General features: G+C 37.3%; 1 protein-coding gene across 2 annotated transcripts in view; it reads right to left on the bottom strand.

Annotated features, from left to right (window-relative positions):
* The window catches only part of MIB1 (MIB E3 ubiquitin protein ligase 1), a 476,845-nt gene extending 458,301 nt beyond the window's left edge, over window positions 1–18,544 (bottom strand). For both annotated transcript variants that reach the window (XM_053714972.1, XM_053714973.1), the window contains exon 1: window positions 18,072–18,544. In XM_053714972.1, the coding sequence (XP_053570947.1) occupies window positions 18,072–18,300 (229 nt within the window). In that variant the 5' untranslated portion in view covers window positions 18,301–18,544. The remainder of the gene's footprint in view (window positions 1–18,071) is intronic.
* Between the last annotated feature and the right edge of the window lie 8,603 nt (window positions 18,545–27,147).

The following is a 27,147-nucleotide window of genomic DNA, read 5'->3' as shown; positions in this document are numbered from 1 at the left end:
TCCCCAATCTCATAAGCGCGTTCATACACCCATGTGTATGGTCAGATCATTCGGTGGTGCAGGTAGACCTGACAGGAATACTTAACTTCGACAGACAGAGATCGTGGACGTATGACCCAAATACACTTAATAACGAACATACACGTAACCAAACTATTAAATTAATAGAGGAATATTGGCAACGTAATGAGCATTCCACCAATAATCCACTGTCCTCTTGGGCTGCGCACAAACCTTATGTAAGAGGGATTCTCATACAGGAAAAATCAAAGCTCATTAGAACCTCTCACAAAAATATAGATCAGTTACAAGCAGAAATACACACATTGGAGGCTATGCATAAACAAAATTTGTCAGGAACCACTTTCAAACAACTTCAGACTAAAAGAATGCTTCTTGAAAAGTTATTAAATGATTCGGCACTGAGAGCAATCCAGAGACTGAAAACAACTTACTTTATACATTCAAACAAGCCTGACAGGTATTTAGCCAACAAACTCAGAGAAAGAACTAAAATGCACTCTATCCCATGTATACAGATCCAGGGGGGGAAACAGACTTCTAACCCACAAGAAATAGCAGATACGTTTGCCAATTTTTACGAAACATTATATGATGGTAGGAAAGTTATAAGATCAGATCAGACACAGAGACTGTTGACGAGATTTTTACAACAAACCAAAGGTAAGACTCTTGGTATTACTGATATAGAGGGACTGAATGCAGAGATCTCAGAGCAGGAAATAGTTAACGTGATCAAGGAGATCAAGACAGGCAAAGCAGCAGGACCGGATGGCCTGCCTGGCGAGTATTACAAATTATTCAAGATGGCACTAGTTCCCCATTTTAAGAAATTCTGTAATGACATTATGAAAGGGGCAGAGATCCCAATAGATATTCTAAGAGCCAAGATAGTTGTCATCCCAAAGCCAGGGAAAGACCCCACACAATGCAAGAATTATAGACCAATTTCCTTGATCAATCAAGATGTAAAAATCCTTACGAAAGTATTAGCCAATAGACTCAAATTAGTACTCCCAGACATTATACACCCTGACCAGGTGGGGTTCATTCAGGGGAGAGAGGCCCCGGATAACATCAGAAGGACCATAGATTTAACGGAATACTTGAAGATGACAGGGACGCCTTCTCTGCTCCTATCACTGGATGCGGAGAAGGCGTTCGATAGAATAGACTGGACATACATGTTTGAAGTTTTATCACATTATGGTTTCAAGGGAGAGTTCATACAAGCAGTTAAGGGAATCTATTCGGCACCTTCAGCAACAGTCAGTGCTGCTGGCTACCAATCCAGATCCATAAGTATTTTAAATGGTACGCGACAAGGCTGCCCCTTATCCCCATTGCTGTTCGCAATTTGTATTGAACCGTTGGCAGCCCGAATAAGACAGTCAGAGGACATTAGAGGAGTTAGATTAAGTGGTTCTGAATACAAGCTCTCGCTGTTTGCAGACGATGTCTTGCTGACATTAACTAAGCCCTTAGACTCCTTGACACACTTATATCAGATTCTGCAGGAATTCTCGGAAATCTCAGGATACAAGGTCAACTTGGACAAATGCGAGGCCCTGCCATTGTCGATCCCCTCTCATACAAAAAAAACTAATAGAAACTAATTTTGAGATCACATGGGCAAGGCACTCACTTCCCTATCTGGGAACCAAATTAGCAGACTCAATAGATAAATTATATAAACTCAATTATATCCCACTATATAAAATTATCAGACAGGATCTAAAAAAGTGGAAAAAGGGAAAGTTTTCATGGTATGGTCGTCTGTCCATTATTAAAATGAATGTATTCCCCAGGTTGCTGTATTTGTTCAGGGCACTACCTATTACTATACCCCCCCTGGATCTGCAGAAATTACAATCCGACCTCCACTCCTTTTTACGAGGAGATAGAGGGGCGAGAATAGCATCCCATGTCCTGGCCCAGCACAGACAATTGGGAGGAGTTGGGGTGCCAAATTTGACAGATTATTACAGAGCTTCAAGGATATCTCAAGCCTCGCTTTTAAGCAAGCAGACACATAATGTTGTCTGGACAATAATAGAGAAAGAACTATTTGGCCAAGACAACTCAGATAGTATACTATGGGACTCTGGATTGAAACCGAGACGAGACAGTAGTGGGACTCCCATTATTTCAGACACAATATCCCTGTGGAATTCCCTCACAAAAACCCAAGAACTCTTGCCAACACATACGTGGGTTAGACCCTTGAGATACCTACTACCCAAAGAAACACAGAGACAGATGGGTAAATTGATAAACAAGGGGCTTTATAGAGTAGCAGACTTTATGATAAGTGGTCGTATAGTCACCTTCAATCAGCTACAAGAAACCCTACAACCAGATAAATTACACTGGTACATTTATTTACAGATTACATCAGCCCTAACTAAATACATTAAACATTATAAACGACAACCAAATACAAATCTCGAAAGGGCATGCAAGTCGACAGATAGGGAAAAACATATGATATCCAAACTCTATAGTTTTATAGTATAGGGGTTGTGGAGAGAAGGGCTCATATAAGCATATGTGGTGGGAATGCAGGTTAATTAGACCCACGTGGAACAAGTTAAATGAGCTACTGAGCCAATTACTAGAAGAAAATATAACTTTGACCATGTTCCAGGCACTTCTGAATAGAGGGTATCCGAGGTTTATACCACCAATTAATAAATTTATTAAAATTATATGTACAATAACTAGAGTCTGCATAGCTCGTTACTGGAAAGAGGGAGCCCCTACATGGAAGGAGGTAAGGGATAAGATCCAAGATGTTTACACAATGTCAGAGGGAGCCTCAAGGATTTAGGGCACAGTAGACCAGTTCCAGAAGATCTGGTATTATTGGAGCTTAAATAGTGCCACAAGGAACACGTGAAATAGGAATAAGATGGGTAGGCATAAAATAGCGGGACAGATAGACAGACATGTGAATTAAGATACTTGTTTAGAAACCCAGATGAAGATGTTCATAAGATGCTGTAAAAAGAAAGACGACCACATAGAACAGTTGCATTAGTTTTTTCTTTTTTTATTTTTCTCTTCCTTTTTTTTATTTTTTTTCAGTTTTGTCAATTTACATAGTTTACCGTTTAATTTGTTAAAATTTGAATAATAATCCTAAGGTATGACCCCGAGTGTATAGAATGGGCACAAACCCAACTAGATTGTAAGTTACATCAGAAAAGATAGGGTATTAGAAATATTTATTTGTGTTAATCACCAGCTAAGACAGAAATGACCCTAAAAGGATAATCAGAAAACTGTTTCAATGTATATAATTATTGTATTGTTTTATTATGCATCTGAAATACAACCTGAGCTAGATCAAAGGTAACAATGTGATTGCTCATGAATGTAAACTGTATTTGCCTTATGGATTGAAATAAAAACTCTTTTAACATAAAGAGACATTACATTTATAGTATATATCAACATTTAAAAAGGGACGGTAGACTTCTTGAGATCTTAAAGGGATAGGAAAGTCAAAATTAAACTTGCATAATTCAGATAGAGCATATTATTTTATGACACATTTAAATTGACTATTTTCAAATGTGCTTCGTTCTATTGGTATCCCTTGTTGAAAAAGAATATGCAAATATACTACACTAATGAGAGCTAGCTGCTGATTGGTGCTTGCAAACATTTGTCTCTTGTGATTGGTTAAAGTTAAAGTAAATTTTAACAATCAACATTAATGCCATGGATTACAATTATCCTATTATATCTAGTCGCTAACTTTTTTTTTGGTATTCCTTCTCATTTTTAAATATATTATACTTACATCCCTTATTACCGTCTCCTATCCTCCTCCGCCCACCCTTCATTTCCTGCTTTTGTTATTTTACACGTAAGAGCGGTCCCGCCCGCTTTTACGTGTTCATCCGTGCGCATTCTTGAGCAGTTAAATGTATTGTGCACGCGTGCTTAGTGCCGATACATCTAAGTCATTGGCTGTGTCTTTTTAGAGCTCTATGCGCATGCGAGTCTTATGGACGCGCTTCTAGACACAGTACATTCAATGAGACACGCATGTGCAATTGAAGGTGGGGGCATTTAGTGTAATTCCCAGACGCCACTGGGGGACCAATAGAAAGATTTATAACTACATTTTTCATTGGAAAATAAAATAAAAATTTGAGGCAGGCGGAGGAACGGCGATATAACGATGCAAACTAAAAGGTACATTTAAGTGAAAAATCTATAATATCTAAAATAATCATGAATTAAACAAGTTATTTTGAGCTGTATTTTGTTTGGGGCATAGAGGTGCAGGCAACTTTACTTTTCCGTTAACTAGATGTGTTGATCTAGCTGCCAGTAGTGCACAATACTGTTCCTTTAATATTGTTCCTTTAGCAAATGATAACAAGAGAATGAAGCAAATTTGATAACATAAGTAAATTGGAAAGTTGTTTAAAATTGTATGTTCTATCCAAATCCTGAAAGAAAATTTTGGAGTTCCCTGTCCCTCCCTGCATCAGCCATCGATGGTGCCGATTGTTGGTGTGGCCCTCCCTGCATCAGCCATTGATGGTGCCGATTGTTGGTGGGTGGGAGCAGCAGCAGAGAGGTGGGTGGGCGGCCCATCAATAGTTGGATCCGGATTCTGTGCACACTGATGTGTGCGTGTTGACTCGTGCCGTGGGGTGGATGTGGGGGGCGTGCGCACGCCACATTTACATAGAAAACAACAAGAATGGATATAAAGGAGGGAGAGGGAGGAAGAGGGAGGGGGGGGAATAATAAATATTGGCCAAGGGATCTGGGAGGAGGGTGGGCAGCTACACTACAGAAAAAATAATTGTGCCAGTACCCAAGATGGCGGCAAGTAGGTAGAGGGGGGAGGGTTAGAAAGCTGTATGGGGGGGGGGGGGTCAGGGAGGTTGGGGGGACCCAACACTGCAGAATCAATAAAAAATTTTTTTTAAAAAAAATGCTTTTTATTTTAGTACTGGCAGACTTTCTGCCAGTACTTAAAGGGACAGTCAACACCAGAATTTTTGTTGTTTAAAAAGATAGATAATCCCTTTATTACCCATTCCCCAGTTTTGCATAACCAACACAGTTATATTAATACACTTTTTACTGCTGTGACTATCTTGTATCAAAGCATCTCCTGACCGCCCCTAATCACATGACTTTTAGTTATTATCTATTGACTTGCATTTTAGCCAATTAGTGCAGTGTCTGCCACAACCCACGGGCGTGATCACAATGCTATCTATATGGTTTACCTGAACTACTCTCCCCTGTTGTGAAAAGCAAATACAAAAGCATGTGATTAGAGGCGGCCTTCAAGGGCTTAGAAATTATCATATGAGCCTTCCTAGGTTTGCTCTCAACTAGAATACCAAGAGAACAAAGCAAAATTGTTGATAAAAGTAAATTGGAAAGTTGTTTAAAATTACATGCCCTATTTGAAAAATAAAAGTTTTTTTTGGCCTTGACTGTCCCTTTAAGATGGTGGGGACAATTGTGGGGTTGGGGAGGGAAGAGAGCTGTTTGGGAGGGATCAGGGGGTGGGATGTGTCAGGTGGGAGGTTGATCTCTACACTAAAGCTAAAATTAACCCAACAAGCTCCCTAATTAACCCCTTCACTGCTGGGCAATACACATGTGGTGTGCACAGCGGCATTTAGCGGCCTTTTAATTGCCAGAAAGGAATGCGAAAGCCATATATGTCTGCTATTTCTGAACAAAGGGGTTCCCAGAGAAGCATTTACAACAATTTTTTTGCCATAATTGCACAAGCGGTTTGTAAATAATTTCAGCGAGAAACTTAAAGTTTGTGAAAACGTCTGTGAAAAAATGAACAATTTTTTTTATTTGATCGCATTTGGCGGTGAAATGGTGGCATGACATATACCAAAATGGGCCTAGACCGATACTTTGGGTTGCCTACTAAAACAAAATATATACATGTCAAGGGATATTCAGGGATTCCTGACAGATAGTGTTATAAATTAACTATCGCTAATTTTGAAAAATAAAGTGGTCTGGAAATAGCAAAGGGCTACTTGTACTTATTGCCCTATAACTTGCAAAAAAAGCAAAGAGCATGTAAACATTGGGGTATTTCTAAACTCAGGACAAAATTTAGAAACTATTTAGAATGGGTGTTTTTTGCTGGTTGTAGGTGTGTAAAAGATTTTGGGGGTTAAATTTAGAAAAAGTCTGTTTTTTTCAATTTTTTCCTCATTTTATATTTTTGATAGTAAATTATAAGATATGATTAAAATAATGGTATCTTTAGAAAGTCCATTTAATTGCAAGAAAAACTGTAAACAATATGCGTGGGTGCAGTAAATGAGTAAGAGGGAAATTACAGCTAAACACAAACACCGCAAAAATGTAAAAATAGCCCTGGTCCCAAACGGTCAGAAAATTGAAAAGTGCTGTGGTAACGAAGGGGTTAATGTAATTTTTTTCGTTATGAGCAGTAAAACAACTTTGCAATATAATTTAATAATTCCCCCCTTTGATGTAATTTAGCTCTGAAAATTGTCAGAGCTGTAAATTCCCATTGCAGACTTTTCAAGGCTAACCCTGTTACATATATTTCCCTAATTGGCCTTAGCAGATAATATGAAGTGCACTGCAAAGCCTGGTGAAATTCATGTTCTTCACCTCCCGCACTATGACTAGCTAGAGACAGATATAAATTATTTGTGCTCTGACCTAACCAATCACTGTGCAGAACATGGAAGGCTGAAGTAAGTTTCACTAAACCCCTATGGTGGAGACACTCCCGCCTCTTTGGAGGGCGTGGAAGTAAAATAATAAATCAGAAATATTTTTCTAAGTTTTTCTCCATTTTAATGAATTCCCAATGATCCGTTTTATTTTTTTTACTAAAAGCCTATTGACCATAATTTTGTCATTTTAAATAACTGATTCTACCATTTGAAGCCACCAAATATACTGAAAACAAATAGTATTCTTCGTAGAAAAACTATGTAAGAAAGAGGCAGTAAGCAGCAACCAAGTTTCCAGCAAGGGTAAAAGAAATAGGTGATATTTTTCCCTTTTAAATGCTCTAAGCACATAATAGATTGATGTTTTAATTAGCCCAACCGCTTTTTCATATTACAAAATAAACATAAATGTGGAATTTCCCATATATTTTATACAGCTATTATGACAAGCAATTGGGAAAACATTATGAGGAAACCAATTTTACAATACAATGCCCCTTTAATTAAACTTTTACAGGAAGGTTAAAGGGTCAGTCTAGTCCAAATTAAAGGGACAGTCTAGGCCAAAATAAACTTTCATGATTCAGATAGAGCATGTAATTTTAAACAATTTTCCAATTTTCTTTTATCACCAATTTTGCTTCGTTCTCTTGGTATTCTTAGTTTAAAGCTTAACCTAGGAGGTTCATATGCTAATTTCTTAGACCTTGAAGGCCACCTCTTTTCATAAGCATTTTAACCGTTTTTTCACCACTAGAGGGTGTTAGTGCACGTATTTTCTATAGATAACACTGTGCTCGTGCACGTAAAGTAATCTGGGAGCAGGCACTGATTGGCTAGACTGCAAGTCTGTCAAAAGAACTGAAATAAGGGGGCAGTTTGCAGAGGCTTAGATACAAGATAATCACAGAGGTTAAAAGTATATTATTATAACTGTGTTGGTTATGCAAAACTGGGGAATGGGTAATAAAGGGATTATCTATCTTTTAAAACAATAACAATTCTGGTGTAGACTGTCCCTTTAAACTATCATGATTGAAGCAAATAGTTCAGCAAAATTGGTAATTTATGACAAATGGGAACAAGATTTAGCTATAACCTATGATAGAGAAGATTGGAGCCAGATTTTCTCCTCAATGAGGAGAAGCTTAATAGGGGCAGACCTTATCGAAAACTCAATAAAAACCTCATATAGATGGTACCTTACACCACTGAAATCCTCACATTACACCACACAGGGTAGTAGATTATGTTATCGGGGATGTAAAGGGATAGGGACCTATTTCCACATGTGGTGGGAGTGTCCAAAGATACAACCTACATGGGACAAGCTTTCTCAACTATTTAAGGTGATTCTAGACGACTCCTTTACATTATCAGCCTCACAGGCCTTACTACATATCCCCCAGGAGTCACTGAACTCAATTACTAATAGATGGGTTAATATTATATGTACAGCAACCAGAATATGTATAGCTAGAAAATGGAAAGTGGGGGCTCCAGAATGGGGTGAGGTAATGATCAAAATTGAAGATGTTTATAATATGCTAGAATCAGCTGCATGGATACAAGGGACATCTGAGAGATTCCAAAACATGTGGATACACTGGATTTTAAATAAACAGAAATATGTAGGTACATACAGATCAACACTAAGTAACCAATAAGGCTTTTTAGGGCAATTAAATTGGAGAGAATAGGAACTTTCTTAAATATAGATATAGCGTTCTAAAGAAATCTACAACATTGTCACTGCTCGACGGGAAAAGTTTAAAGTTAAAGATTTTTCTTTGTATACAGTTATGAAGTTTAGGTTTAGGGAAATGGTATAAGAGGGGGGAGGGGTGGAGAGGGAGTTAGGGAAGGCAGAGGGGAAGGGGGGAGAAAAATTGATGAAAATGATATAAACAGGGTGCTGTAAACTTTAATTATTTTAAGAATACTAGGACATTGTAACCCAGCACACTGTTTTATTATGTTGTATTTGATGTGATCCATGACAATAAAAATTATTTCAACTAAACTATCATGATTGAGACAGGGCATGTCATTTTAAACAACTTTCCAATTTATTTTTATCATCAAATTTGCCTTGTTCTCTTGGCATAGGCTCATATGCTAATTTCTAAGCCCTTGAAGGCTGCCTCTTATCTGAATGTATCGGATAACATTGTGCTCACTCTTGTGGAGTTACCTAGGAATCAGCACTGATTGGCTAAAATGCAAGTCTGTGAAAAGAAATGAAATAAGGGGGCAGTTTTCAGAGGCTTAGATACAAGGTAATCACAGAGGTAAAAAGTATATTTATATGACTGTGTTGGTTATACAAAACTGGGTAATGGGTAATAAAGGGATTATCTATATCAGAGCTTTCCAAACTTTTCATGTTGGTGACACACTTTTTAGACCTACATCATTTCGCGACACGGTAATTCAGTTGTACTAGCAAACAGGAGGTTAAACTAACTTGTTTTAAGAGATATGGACACATACATAAATGATATAATAACAAAATGTATTTACAAGTAACAGTAAGTATGTGCAAGAATTAAAAAAAGTTTAATATCACTAATAGCTACTTACTATTTTAATGGGATGTATGAGGTTGATGGGATGAACAGTTTCAGAATATTTGGTGGAATATTAGATAAAGACACTCGCATTTCATCATCAAGCATTTTTAAGCTTCCACTTCCTATCCATATATCAAGAACAGGAGCAGCAATGCACTACTGGGAGCTAGTTGCAAAAAAATCCCACTGACTTCTGCTCAGCGTTTAAGCTGCCACCCTCAGAGCTCTGTGAGTCCGACTGACTACTGCCCGGGCTGCAAACACACTGCTGTCCCACTCACTGGCTACACGTGCAGTCACAAGCCAATGTGTCGCCAATGGTAATACTTTCAGTTCCCACTGAGCTGTGCCAATTGGTTAAGATGATCTGTGACCCACTAGGTATCAATCACGTGTCAACCATGTGATATCTGTGTAGCAGGCAGGTGGAAAGTCAGAAACCAAAAAACTATTTAAAAAAAAATAATTTAAAAAAAATTTGTGCTGAAGCAGGGACACACCTACACACTGCTGCCGACACACTAGTGTGTCCCGACACACAGTTTGGAAAGCACTGATCTATATTTTCAAACAATAACCAATTTTTTTCTTTCGTGATTCAGATAGAGCATGAAATTTTAAGCAACTTTCTAATTTACTCCTATTATCAATTTTTCTTCGTTCTCTTGCAGGCATGTAAATCTTAGCAGCCAGCCCATTTTAGGTTCAGCACCATGGATAGCGCTTGCTATTGGAGGCTTACATTTACCCACCAATAAGCAAGCATAACCCAGGTTCTCAACCAAAAATGGGCCGGCTCCTATGCATCACATCACAATAGGAGTAAATTAGAAAGTAGCTTAAAATTGCATGCTCTACCTGAATCATGAAAGAAAATTTTGGGGTTTAGTGTCCCTTTAAGTATTCAATTTAATTTCCCTTTAACTCCAGATCTAAATTAGTCCTGAAATCAAAACATTTTAAATCATTACGCAGCAATGATATTGAATTATCTATATGTGTAATTAATGCCCCTTTTCTTTTTCATATACAATATTGAATTTGACCATTAGTTTCCCAGTAAGATCAATCTCACTGTCAAACTTCATGAAGATTAGTGCAGCAGTTTTCTTTTTTTAATTTATTTATAATGTACAGTGTTAACATATTATATCATCATACAATACACGTGCAGCAGTTTTCATAGTAATCTTGTCTAAGCATTTTCGCTCTAACTTAAAGGGATATAAAACATTTTTGTCTGTTCTTCATGAATGTACTTAACTTATAACCCTTCCCTGGCTCCTATAAAATGTGCAACTGGCTCATAAATTTGATATAAATGTATTTTGGCCTGCTATTTATGTGTACTATATTCAGTAGTGGAAACAACCAAATCATGTCTAGAATATAACTTAGGCTTCCATTGAGACTCATCACAATTCCTGTTTAGAACCACCATATTATAAGCTCAGGTGGGCAGCTGTTCCAATAAACGAGCAGAGCAGCAATTTAAAGGGACAGTGTAGGTAAAAATGTCTCTCTTTTAATGTGTTACCAATTATCTATTTTACCTGCTGGAGTGTATTAAGTTGATTACAAATAGTTTCTTTAGCTTAAATTTGTCATTTGAAATAGCTAATTTTGCCTGTTGTATCCCCATCTATACTGAAAATTTCAATACTTAAGTACTGGCTTTGAAAAACGCTATGTAAACGTAACCAGGAAAAGAAATTACAACCCCAGTGGGAGAGGTATGAGAGATAAGTACTAAAATGTTAAAGGACCATAATAAATAATGATAATCTTCATACATTAAAATAATATAAACTATGTTTAATAAATGTGCATGTTTGTTTTGTTTTTTTTTAATGATTATTTTATATAACCTTACTTATCAAAGAGTCAGCAAAATAGTCCCACGATGATCTTTTTCCAAACGCCCCTAAAAATGGGCATCATTTATTTATTTATTTTTACTTATTTTGCTGTGTCCAATCAGCATTGCCTTGCTGGTCAGACACGGGAGCGAACACGAAACAGGGCGCTAACAGATGATAATGATCAATACCTGACTGACTCGCTAGCAGAGAAACTGGCCGCCTCTAGTAACGTTTACACCAGCTCTACTAGCGTGTTAGTTTAGGCAAGCTGCTGCAGTTGTATGTGTGAAGAAAAAAAAAAACCTTGTATTGAGTGAGAAAGTCTATATATATATATATATATATATATATATATATATATATATATATATATATATATATATATATATATATATATATATATATATATATATATATATACACACATAGGTAGCCCTCAGTTTACGCCGGGGTTAGGTTCCAGAAGGAATGGTTGTAAATCGAAACCGTTGTAAATTGAAACCCAGTTTATAATGTAAGTCAATAGTAAATGAGAGAGTTGGGTTCCAGGCTCCTCTCAAAATTGTCATAAGTAACACCTAATACATTATTTTTAAAGCTTTAAAATGAAGACTTTAAATGCTAAACAGCATTATAAGCCTAATAAAATAATCACACAACACTGAATATATAATTAAAAAGTTAAATGAACAAAAACATTTGCTAAACAGCATTATAAACCTAATGAAATAATCACACAAAACAGACTTCACTTGCATTTTTCTGCAAACAGTTATCTCTATGCATTCCAATCTGGACTGATTTATACACAGGAAGATCTTGTTCCTTTGAAATCTGCTCGATAGCTCAAGTCTGGTTAAACTGATTGATTTCAGCTTGCTTGGCTTTGCTGCAACACAAGCGGACAGCTCCACCTACTGGCTATTTTAATAAATGCACCGCTTCTCAATGCTTTTCAATAGCAGTCACATGTATGTAAGACCACATAAGAAATAAATTATAAAATAGTAAAAATTATATAACAGAATTTGCCTACGTAAATATAGCAGTATACCTTTAAAATATATGTGTTGAGTCCAATATGATTCCAGCAAATAAAAAATGTATAAAGCTAAAGCAGTATCCAAAACAAATGAAACTGGTAAGAATCTGTAAATCTAGTTTTCTTCAAAGCTGTTCATGACGCTTTAATGGTTGCTATAGCAACCGTTGAGGATCGTCTCTCTTGTGAATGTGCTTAGAGCATTTGATTGACAGGTGGAAGCCTGAACTACTTTCTAGACGCAGAGAGGAGCAATATGAATATAGTTATACACATGCTCCATCATGGTGGTCGGACGATTCGAAACTCCATTGGGATATTAAATGAAGAATTTTATTGGCAGTGGAAGGGAGATAGCCACAGAGTGGCTCTCTCTGAATCGGTTTGTAAAAAAATGGTATTGCAGGATGCCTCAATATCGAGGCATCACTGCAATACCATAAAAGCGTCTGGAAGCGATCAGGATCGCTTCCACCTCTTGAAAGACCAGAGGACGTGCCAGGAACGTCCTTGGTCGTTAAGGGTGTTATATATATATATATATATATATACATACACACACACACACAAACATATACACATATACATACAGTATATACATTATACACAGTATCTCACAAAAGTGAGTACACCCCTCACATTTTTGTTAATATTTTATTATATCTTTTCATGTGACAACACTGAAGAAAATACACTTTGCTACAATGTAAAATAGTGAGTGTACAGCCTGTATAACAGTGTCAATTTGATGTCCCCTCAAAATAACTCAACACAGCCATTAATGTCTAAACTGTTGGCAACAAAAGTGAGTACACCCTTAAGTGGAAATGTCCAAATTGGGCCCAGCCATTTTCCCTACCCGGTGTCATGTGACTCATAAGGTCTCAGGTGTGAATGGGGAGCAGGTGTGTTAAATTTGGTGTTATCGCTCTCACACTCTCTCATACTGGTCACTGGAAGTTCAACATGGCACCTCATGGAGAAGAACTCTGAGGATCTGAAAAAAAAGAATTGTTGCTCTACATAAAGATAGCCAAGTCCCTGAAACTGAGCTGCAGCACGGTGGGCAAGACCATACGGCGGTTTCACAGGACAGGTTCCACTCAGAACAGGCCTCGCCATGGTCGACCAAAGAAGTTTAGTGCAAGTGCTCAGCGTCGTATCCAGAGGTTGCCTTTGGGAAATAGACGTATGAGTGCTGCCAGCATTGCTGAAGGTTGAAGGAGTGGGGGGTCAGCCTGTCAGTGCTCAGACCATATGTCGCACACTGCATCAAATTGGTCTGCATGGCTGTCGTCCTAGAAGGAAGCCTCTTCTAAAGATGATGCACAAGAAAGCCTGCAAACAGTTTGCTCAAGACAAGCAGACTAAGGACATGGATTACTGGAACCATGTCCTGTGGTCCGATGAGACCAAGATAAACTTATTTGGTTCAGATGGTGTCAAGCGTGTGTGGCGGCAACCAGGTGAGGAGTACAAAGACAAGTGTATCTTGCTTACAGTCAAGCATGGTGGTGGGAGTGTCATGGTCTGCGTCTGCATGAGTGCTGCCGGCACTGGGGAGCTGCAGCTCACTGAGGGAACCATTAATGCCAACATGTACTGTAACAAACTGAAGCAGAGCATGATCCTCTCCCTTCGGAGACTGGGCCGCAGGGCAGTATTCTAACATGACAACGACCCTAAACACACCTCCAAGACGACCACTGCCTTGCTAAAGAAGCTGAGGGTAAAGGTGATGGACTGACCAAGCATGTCTCCAGACCTAAACCCTATTGAGCTTTTTTGGGGCATCCTCAAACGGAAGGTGGGGGAGCGCAAGGTCTCTAACGTTCACCAGCTCCGTGATGTTGTCATGGAGGAGTGGAAGAGGACTCTAGTGGCAAGCTGTGAAGCTCTGGTAAACTCCATGTCCAAGAGGGTTAAGGCAGTGCTGGAAAATAATGGCGGCCACACAAAATATTGACACTTTGGACATTTCCACTTAGGGGTGTACTCACTTTTGTTGCCAACAGTTTAGACATTAATGGTTGTGTGTTGAGTTATTTTGAGGGGACAGCAAATTTACACTCTTATACAGGCTGTACACTCACTACTTTACGTTGTAGCAAAGTGTCATTTCTTCAGTGTTGTCACATGAAAAGATATAATAAAATATTTACAAAATTGTGAGGGGTGTACTCACTTTTGTGAGATACTATATATCTTCTAATACATTAACTCATTAAATTATTTGTGTATGGAATCAGACGCTAACCCTAATTTTGTTTAGCAATGCTATGAAATAAAAATCTACTGAGAGCTTACAATAATGAGACAAATATGACTTTACTCTGCAGAGTACTCAGTTGCCATCCTGAACTGTCAGCACTAGGTATGTGCATTTAGATCCTTCGTGAGGATTCGAATGCAAAAGTAAAAAGTCACTTGTTCCCTTAACCCCTTAAGGACCAGCGACGTACCCTGTATGTCGCTGGCCTTTTTTTGGGACTTATTGTTTTATAGCGCGGTCTTGCCACCAGCGTTGAGACTGCTCTATTCCACAAAGCCTTCTGGAGGGAGGACATTAATAGCGTGTTCTTGCTAGACTTGTGCTATTATGTCCTGAAAAAACCCTTAACGACCAGTGACATACAGGGTACATTGTGGTCATTAAGGGGTTAAGATATTTTCGTAGCCAGATTGATTCCAGTAAAAGATCCCCCGCTCCTAAGATTTGGATTTATACAGTGGGTGATCTTTTACAGGAATCAACCAGGCTACGAAAATATCCAACGGGAACGAGTGGCTTTTTAGTTTCGCATTTGGATCCTCACAAAAGGATCCGAATACACATACCTAGTCAGCACCAAATTAAGTTGCGTTTTTCTTTTTCGTTTTTTATTTTATTTTTTATGGATGGTAAAACAGTCTTTTTTATTGTTGTAATAACAAAAACACTAAGCAGTAGGTTATACATAACAGAAATCATTGAAATACGAACTATTCATCATATTAAAAGGATTTTACCTTTTCCCCCCCTTATTTTAACTTAATTAGTGCAGGGTCCATTACTTCCCGTCAAGGCTAATCTAGCTTGATTTCATATATCTTATAAAGCAACTTGAACTTGTCTACTATTCAGATAATGCTAGAAACAGTAAGTCTGTTTTGCTGATGCTCAAAAGAAGCAGAATGCAACAAGTTCAAAACAGGTCTGTTCTCATCTACCTGAGGGCAGGGGCTACAATGAGAAATTTTAAGCGCTCATTTTGAAAGAAAACAAGTAAGTTGTTTGCTGCTTTTTTACACAATCTTTCTTGTTTTACGGTCAATTTAACATATTTGTTTTTACTATAGGAGTACTGTTTGATAGTACTGTTCAAAAGTTAAAAAAGCTAGTCGTTTTGATGGCACAGGTTGGCAATTGAGTATAATCATTTAAAAAGCAAGTACAAAAAATAATAATAATAATAATAATAAAGATAGTCCCTTTAACAATGAATAGCAATCCACAACATATTAGCAAATTCCATTTCATTTTGAGCACCTCTATAATTATTATGCCATTGGCAATCAAATTAACGCACACAATCATATTTAATTTAATTACAAGTTTCTTAGTTTAAAAGTGTGATTCGAGCAATATTTTGAACTTTTTTATCAAACACAAAAATAATAAACACAAAACTTTAACATTGGGGGAAAAAGCAAAAGAAGAAAAAAAAAATACTCAGGAGTGTGAATGTGTTTAGAATAATTTAAGGCATCAATGATCGCAACAATGTTATACAAATAGTACTTAAAACACGTGCATGCTCCTGAACCTACCAAGATATGCTCCATGAAAGGGCCTAAGTTTGAAATTTAAATTGCATGCTCTGTCTGAATCATTAAAGTTTAATGATGACTTATATCCCCCTTTACTGAAAATTGGTTATCTTGGAGGATTTCAAATGAAATGCACTTAGTTGAAATTTAACCTTTTAACGCCGTTACAACATTGTATTCCGTCCGAATTTTGCTGGGCTTTAACGCCGATGGACGGAATACAACGTCATAACAGCTTGGCTTTCCTGAAGCCACTGGCGCTTCCCTGAAGGGATCGCGGTCTGGAGGGCGTGCCTAGCATCATAGGGCCGCCCTCTGACGCGATCCCATCATTGAAATCTCGTAATCACGCGCACAATCGCAAAATTTCAAATGGTTAACATCAGAACAGTTGTTCCGATGTAGACATGTTAACCCCGGCATGAAAGGGTTAAAAACAGCCCAAAGAACAATAGAATCAAATAATCAGAAAGGCTAAGAACAACAAGTTTAAATGGTTTCCTGTCTTTTTAAATTAATAGTTTCTCTACCTCTGAAAAATATTAAAGTTCCTTATTATGAAACTGCTTTGTGCTTTTCTGTACTTGCAGGACCCAGGTCTTATTCTCTCACATTATCATCAAGCTCAAACATTTCAACAGGTAACAAAAAAAGTATTTTACATCCCTGCATGGGATTAGGACCTGCCTCTCAAGTAGACAATTCCCCCATCAGTGGTTTCCAATTTGTGGCTTGATGACAATAAGGTTTGGATTAAAATAAAATATTTTCAGGACCTGACCAAAGCTATGTTAAAGGGATCACCTACATTTTTCTTTCATAATTCAGATACAGAATACAATTTTAAACAAATTACTGATATATTTATATCTATCTGAACCATGAAAGAAATATTTGTGGCTTCATGACCCTTTAACCACTTGGCTGCCAGACAAGTTGGCCAATGGGTTAGTCATACATCCCCTCTGTACTCCTAATAGTATCAAATAAATAGATAAAACTTGTGCTTTGGCTACGGCCAGAGGTGCCCCACTAGCAGTGTGTGTCTGCTTTGGCTACGGCCAGAGGTGCCCCACTAGCAGTGTGTGTCTGCTTTGGCTATAGCCAGAGGTGCCCCACTAGCAGTGTGTGTCTGCTTTGGCTACGGCCAGAGGTGCCCCACTAGCAGTGTGTGTCTGCTTTGGCTACGGCCAGAGGTGCCCCACTAGCAGTGCGTGTCTGCTTTGGGTACGTCCAGATGTCCTCCCCTAGCAGTGTCTGCTCTGGTACAGCCTGTAAAGCAGGGTTTGAAAAATCTATTTAAAAAGTTTAGGAGCCAGTAGGAATATTTAGGAGGCAGAGTTATTTGTATATAGATATATAGAGCATAACCCAAAAAGTTAGGTGCCAGGAGTAAAATTCTATGCGCAACTGGCTCCTTGGCACCTGGGTTTCTTGAGCCCTTAATTTAAGGACCAGCGACATACCCTGTATGTCACTGGTCTTTTTTTGGGACTTTATTGTTTTATAGCGCGGTCTTGCCACCAGCGTTGAGACTGCTCTATTCCACAAAGCCTGCTGGAGTGAGGGCATTAATAGCGTGTTCTTGCTAGACTAATGCTATTATGTCCTGAAAAAAACCTTAACGACCAGTGACATACAGGGTACATTGTGGTCATTAAGGGGTTAAGGTGTCATGTTGGATACAGCCTGCTTTACAACCCTATAAGTATCTGTTTGGGTACAGTAGTGCATTCCTAACAAGATTTATTTGGGCACAGCTTATTGCCCCCCCCCCCCTTTGAAGTGTTCCTATAGCATTGTTTACTTGAGTAAAGCCAGTTGTATCCCTAATAATGACTATATGGGTACAACCTGCAGTATTTATTTTGGCTACAGCTGTGTGTACCCCAAGCTGTCTATGATAAGTGCCTGCGAGTTACCCTAGAGTTTTAAGGACACATTGTGCTGTGTATCCATAGCAGTGGCTAAGATAAAGATGCAGTTAAAACTCCACCCATGCCCATGGTATTTAAAAGCCCTGAAACACCAAAACTCTCACCGGTGGGAGCGCTGTCCAGCACCCTCAGGTCATAGGCTCCAGAGCAGCGATAGTTGGCGGCTGTGCCGTTGTCCCAGACCACCACAACCTCCTCGGGGCTCTCGAAGCTACGTACAGTGCCAACATGACCCTCGCCACCATCCTGTTTGCCCCACTTCCAATCCGGGCCACGGGAAACTCGAGCACCCACCCCTTCCACCATCACCCGATTATTACGGGAGCCGCTCATCCCCCGGGGGATGGAGTCGGAGTTCCGAGGGCCCGGCGTCCCTTTCTTCCCTAGGCCTCCGCTTCCGCTGATTTACACAACAAGATAAAGTGGCACAAATCGCTTATGTCTAACAAGCAACAGCTCCCCAAACACCACAAACTTTACTCCGATACTGCGTAAAAACCAGGCCGTAAAATGCTGTTCATAATATGCTGCCACACACACTGAATAGGACAATTCCCTGTGTGCGCGCGCACAAGGGGGAGCGCGAGCATAGAGGGAGGAAGGCACAAATTGGGGGCGCGCTTCATTGAAGGCGAGAGTGCTTGCAGTGCCAACAGGAGTGCACGAATTAGACCAGAGTGAGCTTTGTCCATATATCTTAGATTTGTTTATTTGAACTGAAGTTGTATACAGAGCTGGCCGATCTGTTTTAGACGGATCATTGTTGCAAATTTTGCCGACAGATTTAAAATACTATTTAAAAACAGGTGGTCAAGTCCTTTACTAATGCTCTAAAAAAAGTACTACTGAAATAAATATACTATAACTACATTTAATACTTTTTTGCGCTACTTAGAGTCAAATTTGGGACATTCTGTTATCGAGTGGTACTACATATATATCTCAGAAAATATAGTCCTTGCAACGTTTAAGATCACTCAATTGCTCTTGTCATACATGCAGTAAAGAACTAATTTGATTATTTATTGCATTCTTTTTTTTTTTTAAACCACAAAAAAAGACAGTGAATTAAAGGCCAAATTAACAAAAACAAATTAATTCGTTATTATAAACAATGCAGGCAGTCGGTTGGCCGATTAGAATTGCCCTTCTGTTCAGGGATTTGATTGATTGTGACAGCAACCTGTCAGTGCCAATCCCGATTGCCCATGTGATGCCTGAAAGAAACATATAAGGCTATGCATGCAGTTCTACTTTTCCAAAATTATAGTGGGGTAATAACAGGAGTCTGAAAATCAACTCAATGTTATTTTAAAATAAGCAAAACTATACTTTAAAAAAAAAAAAAAAAAGCTGAATAGATTATATAAATGAATCATCTACAAAACATGTATGCAAAGATAAATCTAGTGTATAATGTCCCTTTAAGTCACCTGGGGGATACTATTCTGCTGCCAATTGCTGAGCCCACATTGCTAAAGGGCCAGTTAGAGCCCCTGGTGTATGTGCTTGATGGTGCCACTGTATGCATGATATTATGATGAAATGAGGAAGTGCAAAGGGCCAGAAACACTTCTCATTTTTATAAATGTAAGTCTTCTAGAGCTCATATTTCTTCTTTCCCACCACTTACATGAACAAATAACCCATTACTTGGAAGGGGACACTTGCCTATCTAGGATCACCATACAATGGCACAATATGGCAATCACCTGCAAAACAGTTTTTGGAAGACTATTTGATTATTTTAACCAGTTTAGATATGAAAATGTGTCCCGTTGGTACTGTATGTCATTAGTACTGGAGTAAAAAAGAATTGCGTTAGAGCATGTCATTTTAGCCCTAGCCACTCTCCAAGTCTATGTGCTTAATCCCCCAAAATGCTGGTCCTGAGTGGACATGCCCTGTGAGCCAATCAGCAACAATAGTTACACAACCCAGCTGTGTGATAAAAACTACTTTTTTTTTCTGTGCTACTTATTTTTTCCACAATTCTGACTGAATGGAATTCTCTAGCAAGAATATGGTTATACAAATCTGTACTATAAATGTTCTCCAAGACAAGATTGCTTGGTTAGCAATTTCACACAATACACATTGTGGCAATGTGAAAAAATGCAATGCTATATTGTTTCCTGCAATAATGCACTACATTTTAACAGTCTGCTGCCATATACTGCTCAAGTCACATGCATGCTCCTAAGCTTACCTAGGTATGCTCTCATTGAAAGTAGCCAAGTTTTAAGGTTTCAAAGAGAATCGGGTAAATTTGATAATGTAAGTAAATTGAAGGTTTTAAAATGCTATACTGAATCACAAAAGTTTAATTTTTGGCTTCCATGTCCCTTTAAAGGGACAGTTTACTCAAAAGTGTTCTCTTTAATTTCTTCCCAATTATCCACTTTACCTGGTGGAGTCTATTAAATTGTTTACAAGTATTTCCTTTACCCTTATATTGTCATTTCAATTCAGCTATTGACCCCTTAAGGACCGGGCATTTCAGACAAAAACTTCCCCAAAAGATAATAGCTTTTTTAGCATTTTTGCCATCACTACGTTTAAACAGAAATAGAGCCCTTTTTTATATTTACATATCAAAACTATGTATATATTTTAGTAGACAACCAAAAGTATTGATCTAAGCCCATTTTGGTATATTTCATGCTACCATTTCACTGCCAAATGCGATCAAATAAAAAAATCATTAACTTTTCACAAACTTAAGGTTTCTCACTGATATTATTGTAAAAGCTTCTCTGGGATCCCCTTTGTTTAGAAATAGCAGACATATATGGCTTTGGCATTGCTTTTTGGTAATTAGAAGGCAGCTAATTGCAGCTGCACACCACACTTTTATTATGCCCAGCAGCGAAGGGGTTAATTAGGTAGCTTGTATGGTTAATTTTAGCTTTAGTATATAAATTACCCTCCCACCTGACACATCCAACCCTCTGATCCCTCCCTGACCCCTCTCAAAAAGCTCTCTTCCCTCCCCCACCCCCCATTGGTTACCCCCATCTTAAGTACTGGCAGAAAGTCTGCCAGTATGAAAATAAAAGGCTTTTTTTATATATTATAAAATATATATATTTTCTACAGTGTAGGATCCCCCAACATCCCTGACCCCCCCCCCCCAAACAGCTCTCTAACCCTCTACCTACTGCCATCTTAGGTACTCACAGCTGTCTGCCAGTACCCAGTTTGCTGCAGTTTTTACTTTTATTTATTTTTTTAAAACCCCATTTTTTTTCTGTATTGTAGCTGCCCCTCCCCTCATTACCCTCCCGTTCCCAGATCAATTTCCCACAACGGGTCCCACATAGGATCCCCCTCTCCCTCATTCCCCCTCCTCCCCCCTCACTGCCACTGTAGCTTAATTTTTTTTTACTGCATAGCGTACCGTTTCCAGCCGCTCCCGCCCCCCGCCTCCCTCCTTACCCTTTCACCCACCAACAATCTGCACCACCACTGCCCAATGCATTGGTACCTCTGCCCGTCTATTTCTGCACTGCCCCACTTGTGGGGCATACAGAAATAGCGCAATCTCGCTAGTTTTAGCGAGATCGCGGCAGAGAGAGACCCAGGACAGTCCTTAAGGGCTTAATGACCAGCGTCGTACAGGGTAAGGCGCTGGTCGTTAAGGGGTTAATATACACAAATAAACCTTAAAAAGCAAATTCTCATACAAAACTTAATTGAAAACATATTAAGTAAAAAACATTTTTACTGTATACTGTCCCTTTAAGTTGCACTAAATAATGAAGCTAACTATTCAAATGGATATGAAAGTTAGTTATCAATTTTGTTTATTTTTTTAAAAAAAATTTAAATATACCATTAGCAACCTTCAGCATACTCTTAGTTTTATATATAGTTAAATAATATTTTTGGTAGTAATAATATATATATATACAACAAAAGTTGTAAAATGTATTATTGTTATAATAAAAAAAATATTATTGTTAGTATAAAAGCACAGTAGCCTTCAATTTTGGTTCTGTAAAAATGCTAATTTTTCTCGCCTTTTAAATTGATTTAGTAACCATGCAAAATGACTGCAACAAGTTAATCTTTAATCTTTTTTGTTATGTAAGTAAAATGCTTTCTCTTCATAGCGCTGCAAAAAGTTTAAGAGCCAGTAAAGTCAAAATTAAACTTAAACTGACCGGATAGAGTATGATATTTTAAACAACTTTCCAATTCTATTGTATTATCAATTTTGCTAAGTTCTCTTGGTATCATTTGTTCAAGAATAATTCTAGGTGAGTTCAGGAGCTTTCATATGTCTTTAGCCATCTGGTATGGAATAAGATTGATGTCAAAAAAGGTGTGTGTGTGATTCTTTAGCATTGTACATTAAAGTGTGACATATGAATACAAATCTTTAATTACAAATACAATTTTATTTTTGAAAGTACAATCTTTTTTTTAAATTACACTTGTGTTTTAGAAATACTGTACAATGATTTTTTTCTTTTGGAAGTACAATCTTTTTTTTAAATTACACTTGTGTTTTAGAAATACTGTACAATGATTTTTTTCTTTTGGAAGTACAATTCTTTTTTTTCTTTTTGGAATTACACTTCCAGTATGTGTCAAAACACTAAAAAATAAATCTATTTCCTATTTTCCTAAAGGAAATGTTAGGTCAAAGCATTCTTTTACTTTCAATTAAATGTGGAGAAATGGCTGACAACCCCAGCACATCAGCATCTCAGGTAAACTTTTAACATTTATCATGTAACATACAACATAGCTTAACAATGCAAGAAGTGATTATTCTCATTTGCATATTAATACAGCACTATACAGAGGAATATTAATTACAGTTTTCATGGTACAGCAAAAACTCACTGTAGCATGTGGTCTTATTTCAGAGTATGTTTTGTTTTACCACACAACGTGCTTTAACATGCCCAAAGTGCTTATTTTGCCTTGTTTTATACAATACTTTACTAAGTAATATTGCTTTTAATAATTTAATCACAACTTTTATATTAGCAGCTTTTTTTCTCCACACGTAATTGAAAACAAAAGAGCAGCTACTTCCCAAGCAAACTACTGAAGTGACTGCTGTGACATCCCAAGTCTTTGTAGCAAAATGGGAACTAGATTTATTTTTTACAGTATTTTAACAAATAATGGAAGTGTCATTTTAATTCCAAAAACAAAATTGTACTTCCAAAAAAAAAAAGAATTGTATTTGTAATTTAATATTTGTATTCTAAAAACAAAATAGTATTTAAAAATTTAGATTTTTATTCGTAGGTCACAATTTATGTAAAATGATAATTACACACACTTGTGTTTTTTTACAGCAATCTTATTCCATATCTGGCAGCAACATTGTTTATTGTAGTGTTATACAATGTTGCAAACACTGCTGCTATAGACTGCTAAAGACATGTGCCCGCTCCTAAGCTCCTATCAGCCTACCTAGGTTTATTCTTCAACATACGGCATCACACAATCCTGGCACTGAAGAATCCTACCAAACATTGAAAGCAAAATCAGTTCATCTTCATTCAAAGATAAAAACACATAGGGACACAGCAGTATCCAGTAACACAGTTACAGAGAGATAGGAGGACTGTAGCCCACCCATATTATATGCGTTTCATGCCTCCCAGGCTTTTGTTCACTGATGCCTGGGAGGTATGAAACAAGTAAGATGCGGGTGGGCTATGTTCCTCTTATCCCCCTGTAACTGTGTTACTGGATACTGCTGTGTCCCTATCTGTTTTTATCTTTGAATAAAGATGAACTGATTTTGCTTTCAATGTTTGATCAGATTTTCAGTGCCCATATTGTGTGATGTCATATTTGGAATGAGACTATCCAGGGGCTGTTCCTTGAGCACCTAAGGACACTCCCACTGCATGTGTGTCTACACAGAAGAACGCCAAAGACAGAAGAGCGTGTGTCGGCTGGAGCATCCTACCCTCTGTGTTTGTTCTTATTCTTCAACATAGAATGCCAAGAGAACACAGCACATTTTATAATAAAAGTAAATTGGAAAGTTGTTTAAAATTGCATGCTCTATCAGAATCATGAATGTGTAATTTGTACTTTACTGTCCCTTTAACATATTGCGCATATCACAATTTTGTAGAGTTGTTGTACAAGTTTTTATATACTATTTGTGCAGGAATGCATTGATTGCACATAGCTTAATTGCTTGAAATTTAATAACAACATAATATTATACTGTATGTTTAACCCCTTCATACCAGTACTGGTACTAGTAGTGTTAACATCGGAACATCGTAAAAATGAAGTCATGCGATCACGTGATTTCAAAACCGGGATCGGATCATGGGGGCTGCCTACGCTGCAAGGCACACCCGACAGGCCGATTCTTCACTTCATCAAAGGGGGAAGCTGCAGGACGCTGTATGGTAGGACGTTCCATGCTGCCCATCGCTTTTAAGATGGCATGGAACTTCCTAACGTTGTGAAGGGGTTAAACTTTTTCCTTTTTTTTTTTAAATTTCATAATACACTGACATGAGATCCACTTTTTTTCTTCATAATTCAGATAGAGAATACAATTTTAAACAACTATTCAATTAAAGGGACACTGAATCCAAATTTTTTCTTTCATGATTCAGATAGAGCATGACATTTTAAGCAACTTTCTAATTTACTCCTATTATCAATTTTTATCCGTTTCCTTGCTATCTTTATTTTAAAAGCAGGAATGTATATCTTAGCAGCTAGTCCATTTTAGGTTCAGCACCATGGATAGCGCTTGCTTATTGGAAGCTTACATTTACCCACCAATAAGCAAGCATAACCCCGGTTCTCAACCAAAAATGGGCCGGCTCCTATGCATCACATTCCTGTTTTTTAAATAAAGATAGCAAGAGACCGAAGAAACATTGACAATAGGAGTAAATTAGAAATTTGCTTAAAATTGCATGCTCTGTCGTAATCATGAAAGAAAAAATTTGGGTTTAGTGTCCCTTTAACTTATATTATCATGTTTGCTTCATTCTCTTCTCTTGTTATTCTTATTTGAAGGAATAGCAATGCATTACTGGGATGTAGCTAAACATTGGGCGAGTGAATGAGAAGAGGCACCGAATACATTTTGTTTTATTTAAAACATTTAAAAATAAACAACTAGTACTAATAGTACTTTTTAAATTAATACTATACTATAATTTAGTAAAATTTAGGCTTAAAGTGACAAAATTAAACTTTCAGGATTAAAAAAAGCATGCAATTTTAAACACCTTGCCAATTTACTTCTAGTATCTAATTTGCTTCCTTCCCTTGGTATCCTTTGTTGAAAAAGTTGAAAATGCCTCTTGATTCCCTAGATGTGTACAGCTTGCTCCCAGGAGTGCATGGCTGCTATTTCAACAAAGGATATCTAGAGAATAAAGCAAACTTAATAATAGAAGTACAATGTAAAGTTGTTTATAATCACATTGTGTCATACAGGGTTAAAGTGTCAGTAAACTCTGACGATGTTGAAGCTAACTATAAACTCCAATATCTAATTATAATTTATCAGCATTGTGCAATTATCGATAAAAGCAATCCTAACATGTTTTATTCTATCTTTATGTTTGCATCCTGACCGTTTTTTTCTCTCCGTTCTCCAACCCCTCCACGGCGTCTCCAATGTGGGCGGTATAGACTTACTCTGTACTTCCCACATGTAAATGATCTGACGTACATTTATCCGCCCTCAAAAGCTCGATCACGCTCCTGTGTATGTCATCTCTAATTTACGATAATGCTACTGCGCATGAATGTATGTCGCATCATTACATCGTAATTATTATATCTACATTTGTTAATATATTATCCCCTTAGCGAAGGTAAATCACTAGCGTTAGCGTTTTTACATATATGTCTTTTCGTTGCTTTTGATTAAAGACATAATCAATTATATATAACTTACATTTATTATTTATTGTAAATTATTTATTTAAACAACAAAATTTATTATATATAAATAGGATATGAATGTTGCCGCGCCAAATATTAGATTTCCAAAAGTAGATATGTAAATCATTTTTCAACCAATTAATAAATATATATATATATGCATTCAAAGTTGTATTGGCCATGATAGCTTTAAACTGAAAAATAATGTAAAAAGTGACATATAGATCGATATTACAATGATCATATGTACACCTGTACAGGAGCTGAGAAATGGACAAAAAAAACTATGTAGATTACACACATTATAGAGGGACAGTGACATAGTAAGATGTAATAATTAAAAGATGTATAATGATACTTGTATATGAACATATAAATGTTTTCAGTGGTAGAGGGATAGGTAGTTGAAATGTTATGTATAGCGCATGAGATGTAAAACAGAAAGTGTGAAATTTTAATCTAATTACTGTTAGTGGTATAGATGCATAGTGTTATATTTACACTGATGCACTTATATTATTGCTCTATTGTCTTTGATCATATTACAATGATCATAAACAATAGAGCAATAATATTAGTTCATCAATGTAAAAATAACACTATGCATCTATACCACTAACAGTAAATAGATTATAATTTCACACTTTCTGTTTTACATCTCATGCGCTATACATAACATTTCAACTACCTATCCCTCTACCAGTGAAAACATTTATTTGTTCATATACAAGTATCATTATACATCTGTCCCTCTATAATGTGTGTAATCTACATCGTTTTTTGTGCCTATCTCTCAGCTCCTGTACAGGTGTACATATCCCATTGGCCTTCTCTCTCTATATATATATTATATATACATGTCCCTATATCTGTTTTTCAATATCCTTATTCAACTGGACCTGTACATAAGCCCATATCCTGCATAGATTTATTCCCTATATACATTGCACTATATCGCTAACCCTTTATTCCTTTCTAAATCACCACATATCAATTTATCCCTATCCTTTGGTCCATATACCTTTGCCACTGCCCTTATTACTCTATCCTTCAACCCTATATATATATATATATATATATATATATATATATATATATATATATATATATATATATATATATCCATATCACTCTGTCCCTAAACCGCAGTTTCATCATCCCTCAGTCCTTATCCCTCGTTTTATATTTTTTTTACTGACCCCTATATCCCTGTCCCTATATCTTGATAATTGTCACTGTCAATTGCTTTTTTTTTTTTTTTTTTTGGTTGCTGACCTA

Source organism: Bombina bombina, chromosome 5 (genome assembly GCF_027579735.1).
Source record: "Bombina bombina isolate aBomBom1 chromosome 5, aBomBom1.pri, whole genome shotgun sequence".
Lineage (NCBI taxonomy): Eukaryota > Metazoa > Chordata > Amphibia > Anura > Bombinatoridae > Bombina > Bombina bombina.
This window is presented reverse-complemented; position numbering and strand designations above follow the sequence as displayed.